The sequence below is a fragment of the Dermacentor silvarum genome, chromosome 10 (assembly GCF_013339745.2).
Source record: "Dermacentor silvarum isolate Dsil-2018 chromosome 10, BIME_Dsil_1.4, whole genome shotgun sequence".
NCBI classification, from domain to species: domain Eukaryota; kingdom Metazoa; phylum Arthropoda; class Arachnida; order Ixodida; family Ixodidae; genus Dermacentor; species Dermacentor silvarum.
This window is the reverse complement of record NC_051163.1, coordinates 47,941,923-47,958,593: the sequence shown is the minus strand read 5'-3', so window position 1 is coordinate 47,958,593 and position 16,671 is coordinate 47,941,923. Positions and strand designations below refer to the sequence as shown.

The 16,671-nt window shown below is 46.4% G+C and overlaps 1 protein-coding gene across 1 annotated transcript in view; it reads right to left on the bottom strand.

Annotated features, from left to right (window-relative positions):
- The window catches only part of LOC125941015 (uncharacterized), a 66,219-nt gene that overhangs the window by 13,799 nt on the left and 35,749 nt on the right, over positions 1 to 16,671 (bottom strand). Inside the window, exon 5 of the mRNA XM_049657892.1 lies at positions 8,841 to 9,001. Within this exon, the coding sequence (XP_049513849.1) occupies positions 8,841 to 9,001 (161 nt within the window). The remainder of the gene's footprint in view (positions 1 to 8,840; positions 9,002 to 16,671) is intronic.

The following is a 16,671-nucleotide window of genomic DNA, read 5'->3' as shown; positions in this document are numbered from 1 at the left end:
AGCTACTGTACATACCCTGTCGAATGCGCAGAATGTGCACTGTAGTGGAACCTCGTTGATACGACCTTCACGGGACCCGGTAAATAAACCGTATCATCCGAAAATCGTCTCATCCAACGTATTATCCAACCAAATCGTATTATAGGAAAAGTGGGGGGAAAACGTATTATCCCGAAAAACGTATTAGCCAGAATCGTATCAACGACGTTCCAACGAAGTATACGTATAGATAGACGCACTACGCGCACGAGTGACCGTGTCCACGCAGAAACAATCTCTCGCAAAACACATTTCGCATGGTCTTCACATCGCAGGTGTTCTGGAGACGAGCGTCTGAGCCTTGTCTCACGTAGTTTGCGAGATGCCATGTAGCCGCCAGAGCGTTGTTTGTGCTTGTGTGCTATGTCGTCCCGAGAAGTCGCACCCCCGTATTCGTAGAGCATGGTTCTGAGGAGCTTCGGTGCAACGCTAAATCTTCCTATCACATTCACTCTTAGGGCGATCTCGCTAAATTTTCAAGCACCTAGTGGTGCGGCACATATTTCGGAGAAATATTGAAATTTTGTATGGTATCAGTAAATTAGGTGCATGGAAATTATCTGCACCAAATTTTATTTTCATGGAACAAGCCGTTTAACGTTTAAAAAGTGTGAAGTATATTTCCCACCTGACACTAAATGATTTTTTTTTTCAGACGGCGGGGCTGATTTGTCCCACTGATCCTCTGGGGGTTCAATGCAAAGTGATTACTGAACACTTCCTTCACGAAACAGACCGAATAACGATGTGACAAAGTGGCATAGCAGACGCCGTACATTAAGGGATTGTGCGCATTTGTCACCCAGGCGTCTAACACCATCGAAATCGGTGCATTTGTGCATGTGCAAGGTTTTGCACATGTATCGACAGGCGCGAGTTTTGCATACTACCTATACCCTACAGACACCTAAAACTGGCAATTGCTGTGAGCTAGAGTTGTAATTATAAATGCGCGAAAGAAGAGCGCGTCGTGTGTCGTGATTCAGCACGTTTAAATGCTGAATGAAACTTCAACTTGCTCTACAAAGTCCGTCATGGTGGCTCAGAGTGTTCGATGTGGGTTTATGATCGCACTCTGGCAGCTCTCGCGTTACAGCACTGTGATCTGTAAATAAAGAGACCAGCCGATTGTGCGTACCATCTGTTGTGTTTCTATGCACGGTTCTCACAAACTAAGAAAACTTCACTTACATTGTGTTTTCCACTGTCAACGATGAGCGTAAATCACTAGCTACCGGCGCACGCCAACATACGAGTATTGCACAGCAATGTCAATACAAGCGCTAACCGCGAAGGTACCGACGCAACTCCTTATATGATATGGCCCTTCCTGATGTCGCGCAAGCATCTCATCTGCCTCTTGCAGAAATATTTTTGTAAATCTGCAGGTAGCGATTATGCACGAAACATGTCACTGATCAATATCATTTTCGGCGCGCTATCTTTAATCAAAGTTTCGGCTCGTTACAGAAGCTTTTGACACAAAACTGTTTATTGGAATCTCCACAAGTGCGAGCATGCGAAAATTACTTTAGAGGGCTCCAGCGCACGACATCACGGCGGCAACATATTTTGCTATAAATGTACTTCAACTGAGAGACAGGGAGCGATATTGGTTAGCAGACGAGAGGAAAACCTGGTCAGCACACCGTAACTAAGCAGCTACGCATTGCAACAAATACACACCGTCAAATGCACCTTTCCTTTAATAAAGCGAATAGCTTTGTAGAATCGTTCGGCTCCATTCGCTTGCATTGTCAATAATCATTGATGCTTTCAGGACAAGTTTTCTTCCTCACTCTCTTCATTTGCTAGTCATTTTCTTTGTTATTTTCCTATCTCCGCTTACCGCCTCTCCATTTCAGGGTAACAGGATGTTTGTCTTCCAGCTAAACACTCAACATTTCCCATCTCGTATTTATGTCTCTCACTTTCTTTTGAATGCGAACAAGATGTTCTTCATCTGCCTGACGCGATGGCCCAGCGAGGTGCAAGGACTATGGTTATCCGCTCTTGCGCAAAAGGTCGTGGGTTCAAGTCCCTGCTCACGGCGGCCGCATTCAGAGAGGAGGAATTGCAAAAAAAAAAAAAAACGCTTAACCTTGCCACTCGGCCGCGCAACGCTTTAAACAGCGAAGCTGGGCGATCGTAGCCCAGCATTTTCCGGAAGTGCGCACGAACTTTTCATCTTATCACTCATGATGATGATAATTTTTTTCGCGCGTCTCGGACTTACGGCCGTCAGTGCGCGTTGCATAGTGCAGCTTGCAACACCGACACCGCGTTCTAATGCGGACACCGCGTTCCAGGAGACCCGCTTCGTGAATGCGTCTCTCTCTCGCTCTCATAGCGCGCAAAACATCTTCACCTCGCAGAGCACGAGCGTACGAACGCGCCAGCTGTGGACGAAGACGACGACGTTCGAACGCAATCATATGGTTGGCTTAAATGCATGCTCTGCACGCGTGGTTACGACGCTCGCTTCGGGACCGGGGGTACGCCGGTTCGAATCCCGCCTTGAGAAGAAAGTTTCTTTTCTTTCTTGGTAGTTTACTTGGCTACGCACCACAAATTATGGCTGGCTTAAACAGCTTCGCTGTTAAAAAAGGTCTCGTGCAGCCTGCTTTGAGTAACACAATAATGAATTCGAGGTGGCTGAAATTTATCCGGAAACCTAATGCTATGGCGTTTCTGAAGTTCCATAGATAGCTCATCTTACAGTTTAGCGTATAAACAGTTCCTGACTGTTGCACCCCGGAGCGCTTAGCTGAAGCGGTGTGGTAGTCATGACAACCATTTCTTCTGCTGCTTCAAAACTACTATTTCTATACTATTGCTGATACTATCGCTACTACGCACAGCACACTGCGTACTAGGTATTGCATTATCGATGGCACACGCATAATAGTTCTTTAGTTAGAGAGGCACAGCAAAAAGCCACGTTTCTAAAGAACGACAACGATGAATGGACGATGACATAGGAATCGCTTAAAGGGTAGTTAATGACATTGAGTCACTAAGTACTGACTCTGATATGGCCTTACTAAGTTACAAAGCGGGACTCTCCTCGTATTATAGTTTCCTTTGCCATTATAACAGCGCCTACTTTATCGCAGTCACCTCATCTCACGGCCTATATTGCGCGCTGTCATTTTAGTTAGTGCAGCGACAAAAAAAAAAAGGAGGGGGGGGGGGGGGCAACGAATGGCACTTCGTGACGGCCTTTACGAAATAACGATTTCCGAGCTTATATATACTTACCGGGACGCCGGCACCGCGCCGAAAACGTGGTACTCAGTCTGTCACGCGTGTCCTAATCGGGCCTCTCAATGGAGAGCGCATTATTGGGCCATTTAGTTAATCACGGCAGGAGAATATCGCGGACAACCCCGTGTGAATCGATCGGTAGTTCTGTACCTCTGCTGTGCACAGTGCTTACTGCAGTGCGGAAGCTCGACTGGCACTTTTGCGGATGGCCGTTAACTAAAGTCGATAAATGTCTGGCTAAGGGAGATAGGAATTTCGGTATTGAACGCGGTATACGGAAAGCCAGTAAGGTTTTACTTGTGCTGTCCATACCCGTACTGTGGTACCAGGGATTTTCAGGATCCCGGAAATGAGGATCTGTATGGCGCCTTCAGTCGCTGTTCTCTCTACCTTGAAGACGGTAATGTTCTATATGTGAACATTTTTTTAAACATTCATTAGGTAGCCAGATTTCTTTGTCATAATAGCCATCGTAAGCTGCCGCTGTAGATGTTTGAATATTACCTGCCAGGCCCAAAGTGTATGTCGAAGTGAAGTGAAATTTCCCGGGGCGAACCAACATTATAACGGCGCAGAGAGTTGTCCGGTTACTGCATATACTTATAACGCAAAGCATCGTATTCGAGCTAAGTGGGTATTTTACCCCTGCAAATTTTAGTAACTTTGCCGCTATATATCTTCAAACCTACTAATATGAACCAGTAATATTTTGATGTAAGAATAACCAATTACGTTTAAAGTGTGAAAATGTGTACCTCTTACAACTTATCGTGTTTGGACTGTATGGTCATTCCTATAACAGTCCTTTGATTATCAGACTACACTCTCGTCTGTAGTGCTGTAGGGTGTGTTGCTGGCACCGTATTTATTGCTCTTGCATCCTGTGTAATGTGGTGTGTATTCCACTTCTTTTTCTATTTTTACCTTTGCTCGCTTTCCTTTGTTTGTTTGTTTTTCACGCATTTTCAAGCTTGGTGTCGCTTGGTGTCGTATTCAGGACACAAGTGCTAGCCCAATTAGCATTCACTCTGTGTGGTGGTTATACATGTTCACATGATAATAAAAATAACTTAGTTTAGCAATGTATCGTTAATGTTATACTCAACAAAACATTTAACCCTTCACTAGCCGGCTTTTCTAGTGCTGCGCATTTTGCTGCTAACTGCGTGCTTACCATTTTGTTATGCCGGCGCTTTACCTTTGGTTTTGCAACTGACGTCACAGTTTGTCCCAGTGGTCCCTTGTTTGCGTTTATGATGCAGAATAAAGTATTGCTACATGGGTACCGATACTAACTCTAAAATTCAGGCAATCTTCGCGTATTTTAAACATTTAAATATGTATTGAATTACTCGACGGTTAATATTCAGAACGCTGGGCCACCGAGTAATAGCGTCTGTATAGGATCAACTGGAAGTAGAGTCAAGTGGAGACAGTGTAAAAATAGTCAAGCAACCATCTGCCTAACTCGAGCAATATAACTAGCAGATGCCTCCACCCGATCAAGTGCGGCTTTTATCGTCGCTACCTAATTTCGATTCCGAAGGTCGCGCGCGTCAACTAATAAAGAGGAGAAAATTTCGCGATTTCCTGTCGACGTCGAATAGAACAACGACAGGGCACCATTTTCGGGGCGGTATTCGTCAAATATTCACTTGCATGTTATTTAACACATTACATTTATCTTCGTATTGTTTGCATACGCTTGCCTCAGTATTAGGTTTTTGCACATGCTGTATTTATGTTGTAAAACTGAATATGTCTCTAAATAAATGTTAATTTTTCTGCGTTCTTTAAGTGTACATACATTGTGAATGTAAGGAAATATTCTTTCTCTCATCGGTTAATTTTTTTTTTGGTGCTGCTATCCAATGTGCAATTTCCTCGTCAAGTTTGATTCAGTTTTCTGCAACCCTCTCACTGTATCACATGGAAAACATAAACTCGACTTGATTCAGTTGAATATCTCATGTTTTCTGAGCTGGGCTTGCGTCAGTACATTAACACCTGAATCCTTACACGCAGCATCGTGCAATCAGTTGCGTAGGCGACGCCATAAAAGCAAGCCGGAGTATGCCAAAATTTGTTGCAGAGTTCAACTTTATGATTTGGTAGTGAGGCTGGAAGCTGGCCGAAAGTACATATGTTCGGCGGCGTGGAATATCCAGAATATTTCTTTTTTTACTCGTACGTCTAGACAGCCACGGAAATTGCAAACGTTCTCACTTTCGTATAATAATCTTCACTCTGACCCTCATCAGGAAGAATAGAGCTTTCGGGCTTTTCCGCCAAACCGTTATTCCACACTGGCTGGTATTACCCCTGGCAGCCAATGACAGACGAGTGCAGACGATGGCAGACCGAGGCACAAGAGGCATAGGCCTATAAGCATGAGAGATGCGCAGTTATGCCCCGTTCGTCCCTATTGTTGCACAACAAACGTATATTTACAAGTAAGGCGAGTAGCACAGGCGTAACAGCCGCCAAAATGGCGAGGATCAACCTCTACCTGTTTTTCATCGCTGCCGGCCTAATGCTGTAGTCTTCTCCTGCCTCGCGGCATTACCCGCCGGGTAATGCCGTGACAAGTGCATATATATCCTTGTCGTCTGCACTGTTCACCTGTGTTGAGAAACCCAACAATACTGTTTAAAATCAACTAGTTATAATTAACGGAACCCGATTATTGCAGTGAAAAAGGTAATTTCTTATTTGGCAGTCTTAGCGGCGTCCTAGTTGCTTGAACGTGGCGGGTATAAAAACAAAATTAATTTACAGATGAACAAGAGAAGAAACATCACAGGAGGAAACGCTCGAAAGTAGAAGTTGCGAAAAAAAAAAAACATGAACTTTTTCAAATGCACCTAAAATGTCGGTATTGACTATACTTCCCTTTTTTTCATACCAATTCCCATCTCACTTTCGATACGAAGAAGGGTTGGCAACACGGCGATGATGGAAAATTCAATAATTCTCGCCTTTCGGCGTGCACAGCTCTGCACATGAACGCTATATCCGGGTTTTTAGGGCTCCAATGGAGCCCGGAGTGCTCTGCACACATAGGCGACGCACTTAGCGCGCATTCAATGATTGGCCGCGGAGCCCTGAGCTGGGCTTTTGAACGCAGGAGCGGCGAAGGAAAGCAAACACACCCCGCGGCATTACGGCGGCGTCCAAATATCAGACTCGCTCTCGCTGAAGCGGTGCTGCGATTGAAAAAGAAAAAGGAATCAATACTCTTCAACTAAGAATAGAAACAAACAAAAAGTCTATCGCACGACGTCTGCTTGTAAAACTCCAGCTCGGGGCGCTCGTGTCGATAACGAGCGTCTCGTTTCTTTACTTATTTATTTGTGTGATAGTGCTGCTACTTGTGAGCCGAAAGAGCTTCGGCAATTGCACTGACTGTACGTTTCCTTCTATGCGAAATTCGAATTTGGTATGTAAAGTATTGCTGTTGATAAAATTTGGTAATGTTTGCAAACAAGGTATCCAGCACAAATGACGATTTGTGAGCCGGTTAACCCCACCAAGCACGCCTGTACTACTACTGTTGAGTTACGTAATTTACAAACTAATATCCCTTACGAAGACGTTGCGTCATCCAATTACTCGTTGCTACATATCGTCACAAACGCGCACCAGTACGTTATGCTACGTGCATTGACACACTATCCACTTTTCCTGCCAAAAAAAAAAATATTTTCTTCTGCTCTCTCTCTTAAGGCTCTGCAAGTTTGCGCGTCATTTTTATACAAAACGCATGAGATGGCAGAACTTTTACGCTGTTTTACTTTGTTGAATTTTGGCGATGTGCCTAGATGCATGTTGGGAACGAATTTTTTGCTATAATTTCAAAGATTTGATCACGTTTGATTTATTTTCAAAATTCTTGACGTCGATGTGCCGAGTGTAGCGTAAATAAGTACTCCATGTACAGATCAAGCTTCCGGCTAAACGGGTGGTTCGTTCGCACTCAAACTTCCCACATAGCTGGTATATTGAAGTGCATGTTATATGAAATCAGGCATGCATGTAATCCCTGCCCATTTTGTCTTCAATAAATTATAATTGCGCGTCGTCTGCGACGATGCCAGGAATATATATATATATATATATATATATATATAGGCAACTGGAACAAAGCGTTAGCGCCATCTATCATCGTTAGGCCAAAGCCTGGCTCACCGCGTATTCCCGTCACAGTCGGAGATGGTGCCGCGATTTTGTTCTCACGAAATACACGTTTTTTTTTTTTTTTGTCTGGTAACGCACCTGACGGCGGACAGTATTGATTTATTCTGGAGCAAAGCAAGCGAGCAATGCAAACAAACCTCGTATTAAATTTCGTGCGCAGCGATAGGGTGACATCTGCGCGAAGTGTAAACACGAACCAGCGAGCGGGTTAGTAGAACGTGTCGTGCATACCTGGCGTTCATATTTACACAAAAGTCAGTGTAATGCTCTGGTGTCTAGCTAATCTGTTACCCTGATTTCCAAACCCACCAAATCTACTAAACACAAGTATAGTCTTTCCTATCCAACTAGGACTCCTCGAGAATACCTATAGTGCCCTCTGGGCTCACAATCCTCACGAACACCTCTCAGATGCAGTATACGCCATTTCGTACAAAGCTGGTAACGTTGCGGAGGCAAGAAAGACGCCTTTCACTACCCTCACACGCAACCAAAAAGTAGTGCGTTACATATCAGAGAGAAGTATAGGTATGTGTCTTGAAATTTACCGTAACACTAGCTGTCATACATTTTTGTACACAAAATATGGCCTAACTATTACAAGAAGGGCGTCGCAGCTTTGAGCTTATTTATCACCCAATGAGCAGGGTGACACATTTGTTCAGCCAGTGGCCACAGGGCACCGCAGGCTCTCGTGACCAACACGTTACGTCGCATATTGGAATCACAAAGGTGCACAAATAATAGTTGGTTTGACGTAACCCGACGTCCACAGTTTGTAGTTGTAATGTACGAAGTAGTTTCGTATAAGGCATCGCGGATCAAAAACAACTACACTGCGAAACGCGCGGAGTGATACTTCTATGGCGGCCCTATTTGCGTATCTTCTATAGCGTTACCTGCTAATATGAGTATTTAGCAGGCAACACTAGTATACAGGTAGAGACAGCGGTAGCTCGTGCACTAATACCAGTGCACAATGATACAGGGAAAGTTTTTCTTCTGGCTCCCATGAAAAATCGATGCTTTCGCAGAGCAGAATGGCGAAATTTTTAGTATGTACAGCTGTAGCAGAAAAAGTTGGCACAAGAGACCGATCACCCGAGCAGATAAATTGCGGCACATGACGCTGTTATTCCCTAGCACGCCTAAAACAAGATTGCCAGGCACCCCCTTTTTGAAGCATGAATCATCTGACACTTTAGATACCAGTGTGCACGGGAACAAGAGCGCCGCGAACCGCAATTTTCCTGTTCCTGTCATCGGTCACTCGTGCAAATCGTTTTCAGTTGCAGCTGTACATAGCTGCATTTGAGTCTAGCTGCATATGCACTCACCAGATATGGTCTTCACGAGGATTTCGACGCGGGCCCGGTCTTGTTGCTTGGGGGAGCCACCGTCTTCGGCGATGACGGTGAATGCGATCGTGGAGTCGGCCACATCGACAAGACTTCTGTTCAGCATCACTTCGCCCGTGATGCCGTCCAGGGCGAGGTACCTGGCGAAGAAGGAAGGTATAAGCTAGAGAAATAGAAACTTCGCTCGCGTTTTCTTTACACGAATACAGGTGTGATAACTACCCATAATCGCTTCAAATACAAAATGATAATAAAAGAAAGATCTATAAATACCAATGAAACACAACAAAAGTCGTCGAGCGTAATATCAACTTGCTATCAGCCTCTACAAAAAAATCGAGCCGCGAATAAAAAATATAGGTGCGTCATACTAAACTTGAAATGAAAGTTATGTTCAGCCCACCTTTATCATGAAGATGAAATCAAGAAAAAAAAAAGGTTAAGCTCGACTAATGAGCAGAAGTAAATGGGCAAAAATACAACTTCAACTTCCACCTCCTTGCATATGATCTCAACTTACTTGAGAACAAAGGAAAAGGCTGATGTGATTGTAAGTCAAGATGCCTAGAAATTATTTGCTTTAGTTTTTAATTCCGTAAATCACGGTTCCTGACCCCTTTTCTTGGCAGGGGACGCGGATGGTGATACTCTGCAATCACACTCTCGCAACATTTCCCTTTCCTATCCACGTTCTGCCTTTCCTTTATTTTCTACCATTGCCCTTTTAATTCCACCCCACTACCATCTTTACATCGGTCAATTAGTTTCATGTTTATCCTCCTCTGTCTTTATTTATTACTTTCTCTCTTCCTTCCTTTCTTTCTTTTTTTCACTCCCGCGAAACATTAGCAAAAAACTGAGGCACAACCTTTAAACCGCCCTAACATAACCTCCGTAGTCGTTATGATAGATGAGGGTCACGACCTCTGGAGAGGAGCGCCTACATTTCCTTGCGATGCGACATCGGCTTCAGAAAGGTCGCGTCCAAAGTTGCCCTCTGTGTAAGCTCTCTCACTACTTTCAAATTAGACGAAACGGCAAATTCATACTATAACTACAGCATTTCACCTAACTAACCCAATCATCGATCTTAAAGCAGAAATTTAGAAAGAAAAATTCAGAGCCCTTCCACTACGGTAAGATGGAAGCCAGCGATTATGTGACTATGGTGGGTTTGCTGTAGTCAATATTGCCCCCACGATGAGAATGGGCGTATCGTCGTTAGGCATCACCCAACCGAACATGTCTATCATGAACGTTTCGGTGTCTTTCGTCGGAGTTGCAGGGGGAACGTACACAGTCGCGATCACCGTACCGTCAAAGCGCTTTATTAGAGACGGCTACGCCAATCGTGGTGCGCACACAAGCGCTAACGCGCTCACCTGGTCGCCAGGGTGACCTACGTCACGTATTGAAGAAGCAAGCGTAAGATCCGTCGAAAACCGCAGTATAAAGCACAATTTTTACAATCGTACGTTTGAAAACGCCGCCAACCCGGCGCTTTCATACGACTCCATGAGGTGGTGCCGAGGCGGAGGGACGCTTAGGGGCGCGACCCACCACCCCGTTTCAATGGGGACGCTCATAACATCCATCCATCCATCCAGCAAAGAAGGAGCGCCGCCGGCCTAGCCTCGCTAGCCTCCCAACAGGGCTCAACTCTAGTCGGGCGCAGCTTCCAGCAGGCTTGCCGCGCTTGCCTATAAGCCGGGCCCAACTTTTCTCAGGGGGGAACGCGGCATAAAAGAAGGTCGACTAGCGCAAGAGATGAGAGACTGCGGGTGCTCAGCCGCACGGCGACGCTCGGGCGGCCAATGCCGATGATGATAGTGTTTTTTTCTACACGCGGATACGACCCTGGGGAAGCTAGCCCTTAACAGCTTTGCCTTAAAAAGAAAGATGTTAAGCTTTTCAGCATACATTGCAACATACAGAGAGAGAGAGAGATGTTCTAGTGAAAGCAACGCTCGTGAGATCTTCCACATTTTAACGCGATAGCGTTAAGGGCCCCGTGTCGCAGAAAATCCGGTGTCGGCGTCGGCGTGCGGCATCCGCGGCTGAAAAAATCATCCCGAACTACGCCGACCACGCAGGTTCTCCGCGTGGCGCAGAAGCGCTGGTGAATTAATCGAATTTCTCTAAGTAAAATGCGCCAGAAGAATCGTAAAGTCCGACGTAACCACAACACACAGACGTGATGGCGTCGGAATTGTAATTTGAATGAACGAGAAAACATATGTCTAGTACGCGGAAACTCAAGCACAAGCCCCTTTACCAGCAGTTCTACCTCTCGTTGAGCGGCGCGCCGTAGTTTTCTCTTTGCAAAAATACCATCCAGATGGCGCTCGCCTCCTCGGCAGCCTAGGGAGCCTACATGCAACGCCGTTAAAACGGCGTTGCATGTAGGCTCCCTACGGCAGCCTACAACAGCGTTGCATGTAGGCTCCCTATGGCAGCCGCATGCGGAGGTGAAGTTGTAGATAAAGAAAGTTGCAGTTGGCCGGGAACCCTGATAAGCAGCCAGGAATCTTGGAATGCTGTCGCGTTCCACTCTTAAAGGCGAAGTTTAGGCGTCCTCCAATTTTTGTTTAGGCGTCCTCCAGTTTAGGCGTCCTTCAATAAAGTTGTGTTCTTTGCTGAAGGTCAGAGAGGAACTGCAGCGTAAGCCTCGCCCATTACCGTGACACGATGCACAATCCCGAAATAAAGTCGCAAAGATCATCATATAGACTCTTTTATCTGTACTTTTGCAGCAGTGAAAATGCCCCCCGCTCCCCAGAAATATTCCCGTCACCCTTGGCGTCAGCCAAGTTTGCCAAGGAGAAAAAAATATTTTATCCGTTAATCACAGTTACAAAGTCGAGAGTAAAATACAGAGGGAGAACTATCTTTTCATTTGCAGCTAGGCATGAAGGCTGATTTTATGCAGTAAAGTGATGGTACGTACAGAATACGTGTGCCGCTTCCACCAACGTCATGCACCGAGGCAATTTCACGTTAAACGGCAGTGCTGCTAGAAGTTTTTTTAATACGAAGCATTCTTTACCTCACTCTTGGCACATTGTGGCAGGCAGGTAGGTAGGTATGTTGGTAGCTAGGTTGCTGCTTCACCTTGCTTTAAAAAAAGAAAAAAAAAAAGCAGACTTAACTGTAGTACACATCTACGTAAACCGAAGCATTCTTGGTGTGAGTGGCACATGAACCATGTGTGTGTCTATATGAAATGCGGTTTTCGAGGTATATATATTATCATTAAAGAGCAGCTTGTTATACGAAGAAGTACTTTCATTCGCAGTGACTGATATAGACAGGCTGGCATATATATGCACATATTTACATGCAGTTGATCACATATATATTATTTGTTGAAATTTTTACTGGGGATCCATAGTGTGGTGTTACACTCGTGGCGTCTCTGGTGTGTCGGTTTCTTCTAGTCCAACTGCGGATCGACTCCCAAGCGTCCACTATGCCACTTGTCGACGCATGCGTCGGTGAAGTAATGGTTTCAATACCAGGTTTGTGTGTGCTGGGCGTCCTGCGTTCGAATACTGCCATTGGACAATTGCATCGGTGTTTATTTTAATTATTCAAATAATGCCGTCGATTGTTGAAAACGATGAGTTTGCAAAGTCACAAAGCCGGTTGAAGCCAAAAAGACGATAGGCAAAACCCATGTACTAACTATCATTTCCATACCGGCTGAATGCTTACAGCTTCTGTAGATAATAGCGCCACAGTTTCCTCTAGTAATTAGTATATGAAACTATGCTTGCAACGGTAAAAACTTGTAAACTACTTCTTTGCGGCACCGCTACTAGGTGGCGCCACCACACCGTTAAACGCGTTCAGCGTTAGAGGCCAGATACGCACGAAAGAGTACCTCGTACCCGGCAAGAAAGCTTCGCTTTTTAAAAAACATCAGTGCTGTACGGCTACCTATGCTTGTAACAGATCCGGTCGTATCAATCTCTGCCATGCTTTTTTTCCACCGATACTCTATAGGTCTCTTGCTTATCTCGGCTGCTGACCAGTTGATGCTTCCGTCCACTTTAAATCTAAGATATTCTGTAAGGTGTATGCTACGCACGGTAGATGCTACGCACTGGTTAAATCGATTCCCATTCCATGACGATGTCCTGAGTGGTCTCCGGATTGGTTCTGCGGCTTACACATGCCTCATGTGGTTGCGAATATTTGCTGCGGTAAGCTTTAGTCCTTAAACAATGAGATCTATAAAAAAATCACAGCATACCCACGGGGTGAATGATGATGAGTGGGCGAAGCTCCGGAGAGAATCATCGGATCTCCCGCTTAAGGGGACGCTAGCACAAACGCGTTAGAAACGTGCAGTACTCTCTAGTAAGGGGGAGCGGCCACAGCGTCTTACGCAGCCATTTACACATGCCGGAACGTGCACCGCGTTTGCCGACGCCATCACATGACTGCTGAGAGAGTACACCCCCCGTATTCATAAACGCTCCTCGACTTGAACTTGACTTGCCACCGCCTTGGGCAGCGCGTTCGAAACGCGTTGAAGGTAAGGCGGAGAGGCCACAGCGTCTTACACCAGCTTCTTACACGGGCCGTAACGCGCTAGCACAAACGCGTTATAAACGCGCTAGAAACGCGGCCTTTCGTTAATGTTGGGTATTTATTGCCATCGTGGTGCGTGTGTCTATGTGCGCTTCGTGGCGTAGTGGGCTAACGCCGCGCGCTCGGAAGCGAGGGGTCCCTGGTTCGATTCCGCGCTACGGACACAACTTCGGAATTTCTTTTCTCATTTTTCTCAGACTGGTTACACACTACTACTACGACGACGGGGACGGAACGGGTGCCGCTATAAGGAGCTTCGCTCCTAAAATGTTGCAGTTTCGCCCGAAAGGCGAAGCATCAATTGCGATAGCAAAATTATTAGAGAGCTATACGGAGTAAGGATAGTGGTTTTATCAGCTGTATAAACTTGGACATGCAGCAGCACCAGCAACGCGCAGAACTGTTGTCGACGCCGTCGGTGTTTTTCCCACGTTCGCACGGAACGCGCGCGGCGTTGGTAACTGTTGCCGGTGCCTCTGGGGGCGGCTCGGAGGTTTTCGACGAGATTAGGGAGCCTACATGCAAGCGCTGTTTTAAAACAGCGCTTGCATGTAGGCTCCCTAGACGAGATCAGAATGGGGCGCTCGTCGACCAGGGTCGGAAATCTTACCCACCATCTCGCCTCGCAATGTTTTTTTATAAATACGCATCTGGTGCCGCAGCTAAACGCCGCCTCCCCTCCCTCCCTCCCGTCCTCCCACGGCCTTTCGCGCGATAGAAGTCGCGTTTGCTCTCCATATATGGTGATTGTAAAGGAGGAAAGAGACGCTTAATTCTGCAGCCCTTCATGGAGCATAGCGCAGAACGCGCGTTTGCTCTCCGACGTGCGCTCGCTCCCCGTGAAAGCGCGCGTCCCTCGCGGCCTTTCACTCGCACATACATCGTCCGGAGCGTGGCGACGATTTCATCGCCGTTGACGTCATACGGAACCTCACGGCGACGGTGACGACGACGCCGATGGCAGAAATCCGCTTTGGAGTGTCCATATAATTGCTATCGCAAAAAAAAATTATATGCCTCAGCGACCATGGAGAACTCCCCGGCCGGCCAGGAGTGGTGGAGAACAGAGATCAACCGACATCATACAATGAAATTGAATGAATACAATGAATCATACAATGAAATTACGCAGCACTTTTATCTCAGCCGGAGAGACTTTCCCCTTCCTCACAAGAAGTTAAATAGAGCGCAGGCATTGACCCTCAGATTATTGCAAACAGGCTCGTATCCCAGCCCGGCTTTATTACACAAGCTTTATCCCGACACTTATGCCAGTAGTTCTTGCAGGCACTGCAATGATTTCGCTAGCCTAGACCCTATGCTCTGGCGTTGCCCCTCGTTACGAGGCACGGAAGAAATAAATGAGGACAAGTGGCTCTCCGCTATCAAGAGCCCCGATGCCGGGGCGCAACTATGCCTTGTCCAGAGGGCCCACGATGCGGCGGTTGGGCATGGCCTGACTGTCCCAACGTGGGAGCGTCCCGCTGCGCGCTGAGTCGCGCACCTCAGGACGTTCATTAAAGTTTTACATCCATCCATCCATAGCCTCAGATAGCAAGACACTGCCCTCTGTGTTATCATACAGATTTTCGCTTCTAATTTCTTCTTTTCCATTCTTGTAATGACCCTTCAATACAGCAGCGCCCTTGTGGGCAAAGGGATGAAGCCCTAATAGAGTTGTAGTCAGCTCGCTCTGCAGACAGAGTGCACCGTTCAGACGCATTATCTGTCCTTCCACCACGATCCAGAGTCAGGAAACAACTCTTTAAACGAGTATAAAAATGGGCCGGGTCAGCCCGGTTAGGGTGCCTACATGCAACGCCGTTTAAAACGGCGTTGCATGTAGGCACCATAAGCCCGGTCATAGCCTCCTATAATATAGGAGGCTATGGCCCGGTCCTAGTCTGATCGAGCTCTTATAGGTAATTTTTTACAGAAACCCAGCTAGCCAAACTTTTGTTTGCGTAATGAGCATGATTAGTCTATAAGCAATGATCTCGGAACGAAGTTCTTTATCTCCGTTCCATGAATAATTTATTCTTTAAACATTTACGGAAAATGTTCTTGAAATGTCACCTAAAACCACTGGGACACTTTAGAGGCCGTAGGAGTGTATCAACCACGTAATTATTCCCAATAAATTTGTCTCCAATGATCGTGTAGCGTATGCGCCCGCTTCTCAGGAACCGTTAACCTCGTTTCTGCCTGTTTCTTCCGTAATGCGGAAATTGTGTTTCTGGTAGTGCCATACTGAGGAATCTTACAAAAACAGCTTTTATTGCGATAGCAATTATATGGACACTCCAAAGCAGATTTCTGCCGTCGCCGTCGCCGTTGCCGTCGCCGTTGCCGTGAGGTTCCGTATGACGTCAATGGAGATGAAATCGTCGCCGCGCGCCACCGAACGCTGTATGTGCAAGTGAAAGGGCGCGAGGGACGCGCGCTTTCACGGGGAGTGAACGCTCGGCGGAGAACAAACGCGCGTTCTGCGCCGTGCTCCCTTAAGGGCTGCAGAAGTAGGCGTCTCTTTCCTCCTTTACAATCACCATATATGTAGAGCAAACGCGCTTTCTTCCGATGCGCGAAAGGCTGTGGGGGGAGGGGGAGGGAAGGGAGGCGACGTTTAGCTGCGGTACCAAGTGCCTATTTATATCAGAGGCTTCGGCAACAGTCACCAACGCCGCATGCATTTTGAGCGAACGCGGGCAAAACGCCGACGGCGTCGACAACAGTTCTGCGTGTTGCCGGTGCTGCTGCATGTCCAAGTTTATACAGCTGATAAAGTTACTATCATTACTCCGTACATCTCTCTACAAATTTGCTATCGCAATTGATGCTTCGCCTTTCAGGTGAAACTTTGACAACTTTTTACAGTGAAGATGTATATGGCTAGATCCTGGTGGATCGCGTCCGCGGTCAAAATGACGCTTAGTACAACAAAGTAGGCCAATCCTGGTGATAAATTTGGGGTTGGGCCCACTTGATATTCGGATGTAGGCCACCTGAAATTTGAGTGTGGGCGTTTAATATATTCGCGCCAGCGCTGTTGTAACCATTGTTTGGTCACTGAGCGCATTTGTACTTTGGTCACTCCAACGATTCAGTAGGATCCAATGAAACGCGAACAATTCCCCAGCCAGGTCTGGAAGAAACCTCCATTTTACTGAAGCTCTGGCGTTTAAAGGTGGCGAGAATGTTAACTGGTAGCTCTACA